The 7,088-nt window shown below is 44.8% G+C and overlaps 1 protein-coding gene across 1 annotated transcript; it reads left to right on the top strand.

Moving 5' to 3' along the window:
- The first annotated feature begins 275 nt into the window (after positions 1 to 275).
- On the top strand, positions 276 to 4,808 carry mnx1 (motor neuron and pancreas homeobox 1). The gene is made up of 3 exons (XM_020512135.2): positions 276 to 1,098; positions 3,522 to 3,682; positions 4,189 to 4,808. The coding sequence occupies exons 1-3, from the start codon at positions 627 to 629 to the stop codon at positions 4,483 to 4,485; spliced, it is 930 nt and encodes a 309-aa protein (XP_020367724.1). The 5' UTR covers positions 276 to 626; the 3' UTR covers positions 4,486 to 4,808.
- Positions 4,809 to 7,088: the final 2,280 nt, after the last annotated feature.

Below are 7,088 nucleotides of genomic sequence, written 5' to 3'. Positions count from 1 at the left end.
AAGGAGGAAAACAAGAATTCACACCTCTAATTGCTTTAATGGAGGAGATTATCCCCCTCCAATAACAAACACGAAAGCTTCTCTCAGGGAAATAGGGGCTGGCGCCAGCGAGGGGGCGTGCAACGTCTCCAAAGGGGTGATTTGACCAATTGGCATTGAGATGCTAGTTAGGGAACCAATGGCGTGGAGGGTGCCTAGAAAACGGCCAATCAGGAGCCGTACTGTGTGTCTCCCCTGTCCACTGTAACCAATCGGCAGCGGGCGGCACTGAAACCGACCAAGAAAGTGGCGCGCTGGTGATCTCCACGTCCCAGCGACAGAGAGAGGGAGACCAGAGCCGCAACCAAGTGACAACCCCGCTCCAAACAACAACACACAGGCCCCTGAACCAATGGGGAGATCTTAGGACTCTTCAAAGTGGGATTTCTCGGCTCCAGGTGGAGCTAGCTCGCATCTGGTCCAGTCAATACAGTCAAGCCCGGGTCACCACGCTCAGGGGGGAGAAAAAGGGAGTGAGAAATCTTCCTTCTTGCGTTTTTTTTTCTCTCTTCCCCCTTCTTTCCTCCTCCAGTTCTTCCCCCTTCCCTCCCCACCCCTCTCCCTCTCCCGTTTGGAATAAAAAGCCGATGGAAAAATCCAAAAACTTCCGAATCGACGCACTCCTGGCCGTCGATCTTCCCAAACTGCCGGCTTGCTCGCCTCTTGTCACCTCGCCTGCCTCTTCCACAGCCAGCCCGCCAGAGCTCGACCAGCATCCGGTCACCTCCGACTGCCTGCGGTCCGACAGCCCGAGCCCTCCGCGCTTTAGCCTTGGCAACCTGATGCCAAAGCCCGGCTTCCTGAGTGTGCACCAGCATCCCGGGATGACGGGCCTCCACCCTCACGGGGCCATCCCGGCCTCGGCTCTCTACGGCCACCCGGTTTACACATACTCGGCACTGACCGGTCAGTCCAACGCCCTGCCTTACTCCTACCCGCAACTTGCTGCCAGTCACCACTCCGAACCCGTCAAAGTAACAGCCGGCACTTTCCAGATCGACCAGTGGCTCCGAGCGTCGACAGCGGGAATGATGTTGCCCAAAATGCCTGATTTTAACGGTAAGTGTCCACTTGAATCATTGACAGAGAGAGAAAAAAAATAAACCTGAGTGAATTGCAGAGATTCTGCACTTAGAGATTAGAGTCAGAAGACATAAAGGTGGCGATTTAAAATTTTGAACGGCAGCAGTTGTAACAACTGGGCAATTTGTTCCCACTCGCTCTTGTTTAACAGAATATTTTTGCCAGAAAATGACAATTTGGGCGAGTACAGCTGATATTTACGAAATAAAAACCGAAAGAACTGCGGATGCTGTAAATCCGAAACGAAAACATAAATTGCTGGAAAAGCTCAGTAGGTCTGACAGCATCTCTCCGCAGAGATGAGTTTTTCCAACAATTTCTGTTGATATTTTCGATATTGTCCAGTCACTCGTGGGTCTGTGTTGCCTGTCCGCCATTGGGCCGCTTGTAAACAAGCTTCCAGCTTTTCAGATCTGAATCGAACTCTGGATACAAATCAGGGAAACGCCACAGCAACAAAACGTGCCAACTGTATACTGACCTGAGAAGATAACTTCTGCTTATCCCAGACAAAGTGCCGCATTTGCTAGCCTTCCTGCTCCCCTGATGCTGCTTGGCCTGCTGTGTTCATCCAGCTCTACACCTTATCTGCAGTCACAATGCGTCTGGAAAAATAAAAAGAAACACAAGAATTCGGTTTTATCACCTGAGTCTTTCTGTAACAGGGGCATGATTTCAAAAGTAAGGTGCAAAAAGGTGACCGTTTTATTTTGTTTTAATTCTGTTGTGATTGTGTTGGCAATTAATCTTAACCTTCTAGTATATCGGGAGCTAAATGCCAAGTTAGATGCAATGAGCTGTACTGTCTCTAAATAAATGTAAATCCTATCGGAGTGATGTAAGATGTTGCAATGTACTGAATCTCAAACGCCTACGCTGAAATCTGCAGTGAGCTGGCTGGAAGAACCGTCCCTTTTTGTTTAGTTGCTGGTGTTGTCCAGTCTTGTGTGTGGAAAATTCCAGAGAGACAAAATACTAATTAGGAAACCGGTAAAAATTCTCACAATGTAAATCACAAACAAGGTTTCGGTGGCGATTAAATAAGGGGAAAGGAAGCGAAGTGGCTGGATAATAGACGACTGGAAAATGGCAAGGTGGTGCTAAAATTTCAGCACTGTTGTTGTTTGCAGAGGAGTGACTGGGCTTTTTGTCTCGGGCCTTTTTCGCAGATTTGTTCAAGATGGAGCAGTAAATAGTGCCTTTTCTTTCTAACCTTCGCTGTGAATGGGGGGCTCTATGCAAACCCAGCAACAATGAGATGACAAATCCAACATGTGCCTTATTTATTGGCCTCCGCAAACGATTCCTTTATTCTGATTATAACACGCAGAGACACCAATTCTTTAACGTATTAGGATTTACCAGTCCAGGTGAAGTCGCCACATTTCTTTCAGTAGGAATAAGTCGACCTGCTAAGCGGTGTATCTTGATTTTAGTTAAGCAGTCGAATTTTGACATGAAATCGGCAACAAACTATTGATGGGATTCTCATTGCCAGTTCTACCGTGAAACTGCAGCTATCAGATTTGGAGATTTAGTACAGCTTGAATGCTCAATCCTTGTGTTTTAGTCAGTGTTGATGTTTTAATTAAAGGATTGGTTTATTTGGTCTGTAAACGGTGGGCGTTCTCACTAAATAGAGACAATTAACTTTCCCTGGGGAGATTGAGCTAATTTGGCGCCCTCCCATTGTACATTTTATTGTCTGGCACATGTTCGCCCTGTGGGAAATCAACTCGTCCTTTGAAGAGAAATTATTTTAAATCACTGGTGACTAGAATACCTTTAATACACTAGCAGGGCAGAGTTGTGTCAATTTAAGTGGCGCACTCAGTGATAATTGAATTAAATAAACGCTTCGTAGCCTGCAACACAACCATGTTTTCACTTGGCACGGTTCGCTGGAATACTAGCAGTCTATTTACAGTCGGTGGCTGCTCCTTCAAGAGGTGAATTTGGACTAACGTCATATTTAAAACACTGGAAATGAGCTTTCAAAAAATAAAATCAATTAGTGTTTACATTGCAATTCCACGTGGCACATACTGTAACAGTCAGAACAGTAACACGATAAAATAGAAATATTGGATTAATTTATATAAATGTTCTGCAGTAATTAACAGATGTTTAAAATTGTGTGCCGTTGGCATTTAGTAGATCAATTTGCTTCCTCCCTTATCTGGCTTTGTAAAACATGGCTTTAACAATCACTGTTTAAGAAAGGAACGGCAACATAATTTGTTAGTTTGGGAAACAAAACCGTGTAAACACTCCGTCCAGCCTATAAAAACTGCAAACGGATATGTTGATATGAAAATATTCGCAGCATTTATTTCCGTGGTGCACTGTAAACAGCTGAGGAGTATTATATCACTGCTGTGTTTTACACCTCCCCTCAGCACAAACACAGAACAGCATGTTGGGGAAATGCCGCCGGCCTCGAACAGCTTTCACCAGTCAGCAGCTATTGGAGCTGGAACAACAGTTCAAGCTGAACAAATACCTCTCCCGTCCCAAAAGGTTTGAAGTGGCCACATCTTTGATGCTGACAGAGACTCAGGTAGGAGCCGCCAGGCCGTATTCCAGTGCCGTACATTTTCACGGTTTTACTGACTGCAGCTGGACACTTGTCAGCGGCGGTATTACGGTTACAGCTGGATCAGCTGAGTAAGTGTCGGAGGGGCCGAGTGGCCTCCTCGGGCTCCTAAACCGTACGCTGACTTCAGTTTCCAGTCTTAATAAAGAGTCTTTTGAAAGCGGGATCTTTATGCTATGAAAACCGGAAGAACTGCGGATACTGTAAATCAGAAACAAAAACAGAAGTTGCTGAATTACCATCTGAGGAAGGGTCACTCTACCCGAAACGTTAACTCTGTTGTCTCTCCACAGATGCTGCCAGACCTGCTGAGCTTTTGCAGCAATTTCTGTTTTTTATTTGTTACTTGACATTGTGACATTCCCCAAATCCTACATCTACCTTGTAACTTGCATTTGAATCACGTTCAATGTTTCACACCGCCTTTTTTTTATTTACACCAATCTAAAAACAGGCTCTGTTTTTTTAAGGTTAAAATCTGGTTTCAGAATAGACGGATGAAGTGGAAACGGAGTAAAAAAGCGAAGGAGCAGGCAGCGCAGGAGGCTGTTAAACAAAAAGCGAAAAGCACAGAGAGTAAATCGGACGATTATCAGAGCAAGGCCGGCCTTACAAAAAGCGACCAGAACAAACAGTCCCGGTTGCGAGACTTTAGAGAGAGTGACGAGGACGGAGGCAGTTTGTCGTGTCATTCGTCAGAATGCTCCTCAGACGAGGAAGCTGAGCTGAACCAGACACACCAGGGCCCGCCAGTGACCGTCAAATAGATCCTGGAATCCACCGTGTCGCCCCAAACCGACCTGTACAGCCGTGGTTCGGCTTGAATGTTTTCCTTTTGAAGCCAGATATTCTTTGTGTTCTGTACCTCAGGTTGCCCTGTTGACCATGTCCCCTGATCTCCAATCAGTCGCCATATATATAAAAAGTACTGTTTGTGTATCTCTCAACGCAACAATGGGAAATTGCAAGACTGTATTGTCTTTATTTTTATATTGTATTTATAAGAATTCGCCTATAGTTGTGCATGCTAAGTTATTGTTTAGCTACAACGTGTGGTTTCTCCCTCAACATAGTGCCAGACCGTACTGTATATAATACACAATAAATGTTTTATACGGAGCTCTCTGTTGCGAATTGTTTTTTTCCACGTTAGGGTCAGAAGTCACACGACTCTAGGATGTAGTCCAGATTGTAATCACAAGCTTTGGAAGCGCTGCTCCTCCGTCAGGTTCCACATTAAACCCAGCAAGGAGCTGATTCATTCTTAACGGGCAAATGCTGAAGTCACCACTAAGCTGTTCTGACAAGCGGTTGAGTTAAATGCACTGGCCGCATTATACAACGCGTCTTATAATCTGCCGATAACATTAAGGGTAAATCACATTTATAGTTTGTATATTGACAACACTGAATAAAACAGCAAAAGCGGTACCAGACGTGTACTGGTTTAGCATAGGGAACTCTCCACTGAAACCGAAAGCTTTTTATTTCACAACCTCTCTAAATTCTCAGACACTTGTATTCCTCACGTACGTTAAAAAAGTACATTCTGTCGGCGAGGTCTCTCTCCGCACTTCTCCCACGCCCTGGGCTCAGATATTGGCTGTTGTTAATGGTGTGTCGGATCTGTGCAAATGTGCCGAACGGCAAACATGAGGGGATCGAGGCAAACTGCAGAAACATTTCACAGCAGGGCTGCAATGGCTTCATTTCAGCAAACGTCGCCTCCATCAATCAGTGAGAGGGACAGAGAGGGTGTCCTGGCCCTGCCTTGTGACTGGGCAGATCAAACCACAGTCAGCTTGTTCATTCTCGCTCCCTTCTTAGATGCCTTCTTTTAACTTTTAAATATTTACAAGAAAAGTGATGAGGCAACGAGCATCACGTTGAGTTTACTATTGTTAGACACCACGCAGTTACCAATTACCGTATTTACATTGGCATCCCTATTCCCAAAAACTGATCAATGACACAGTTATGGATACAATACTTTTCTTTTGTGCTATTCTTTAAGTTCAGCAACGAAACTTTATTCCATTTATATTTCAATCCTCTGTCAAATTTAGCGTTTGAAATTTCAACTTAAAGGTCTCCCTCTCTACACAAGGCACCGAATGTTAATCCAGCCGCTTTACTTATAAAGACTAATTTCCATGCCTTGTGAAATGTAATTGTGAATTTAGCGCCAGATTTGAAGATTTTTTAAAATATTTATTCACGGGATGAGGGCATCGCTGGCTAGGCAGCATTTATTGCCCATCTCTAATTGCCCAGATGGGAGTTAAGAGTCAACCACATTGCTGTGGGTCAGGAGTCACATGTAGGCCAGACCAGGTAAGGATGGCAGTTTCCCTCCCTAAAGGGCATTAATGAACCAGATGGGTTTTTACAACAATCGATAATGATTTCGTTTATTTCACAGTTTGCCAGAAGTTCAGCTTCCTGTCTCGGCTCTCACACAGGTTACCGTGACCTCCTCAGTGACACCAGTAAACATGGTCAGAAATCACACGGCACCAGGTTATAGTCCAGCAGGTTTACTTGAAAACACAAGCTTTAGGGGCGTAGCATGGTGCTCACTTCACCTGACGAAGGGGCTACGCTTCGAAAGCTTGTGTTTTCAAATAAACCTGTTGGACTATAACCTGGTGTCGTGTGATTTCTGACCTTGTCCACCCCAGTCCAACACCGGAGCCTCCACATCACGGCCAGTAAACATGAGGACAAGTACAGAAGTTTTTTTTAAAAAAAATGTTTAATAATATCTGTGTAGCCGCACCTTATTGTTTCTCCTCTGATGAGAACAAAGCATTCTCCTGTAACATTGCAGCACATCAGTTTCTGCGATGGGTGCTTGGAGGAGGAGAATAGATGAAGAGGGGCAGTGATGGTTCGGGGGTGAGGGGAGGGGGAGGTGTCAAAAAAATATTGTTCTGTCCATTTACAGCATTTTAGCGGGTGGACATTTCCAGTCTACACACGGATTTGGAGAAGGCACGTGAGTAGCCGAAACTTCAATTTAATTGTTCCTTTGTCCAATATCAAGATGCTCCCTCCTCCCCCGAAAAAACAAAATCCGTGCTATACAAACAGAATATTGCAACTTTCTCATTGTTGGTTCTATATATAATGTTATGTTAGGTGTTCTAGTACGATGGTGCCTGCGTTTTTCACACTGTAAATCCGGAACTTGGAGGGTACCAGAGGAAGGAGGTAAAGAATGGGGTGAAAAAGGGCAACTCAGGAGGAAGCGCTTCATTCAACATCCTGACCAATAATTATATTGGTGCTGCGGTGAGAATAGTTAGAGACAAAAAAAAACACTTAAACCCACGCTGTAGACTTAGACTCCTGAAAGAACTTGAGTAGC

This window comes from Rhincodon typus, chromosome 2, assembly GCF_021869965.1.
Source record: "Rhincodon typus isolate 14 chromosome 2, sRhiTyp1.1, whole genome shotgun sequence".
NCBI classification, from domain to species: Eukaryota; Metazoa; Chordata; class Chondrichthyes; order Orectolobiformes; family Rhincodontidae; genus Rhincodon; species Rhincodon typus.
Note: the sequence above shows the minus strand (reverse complement) of the source record. Positions and strands in the feature narration are given on the sequence as shown.

Bases quoted from the DNA above. Each gene is read 5' to 3' on its own strand.
- mnx1 (XM_020512135.2), top strand. From the start codon at position 627: ATGGAAAAATCCAAAAACTTCCGAATCGACGCACTCCTGGCCGTCGAT. The intron at 1,099-3,521 runs GTAAGTGTCCAC...ACCTCCCCTCAG, and splicing joins CAAAATGCCTGATTTTAACG to CACAAACACAGAACAGCATG. The intron at 3,683-4,188 runs GTAGGAGCCGCC...TGTTTTTTTAAG, and splicing joins TGATGCTGACAGAGACTCAG to GTTAAAATCTGGTTTCAGAA.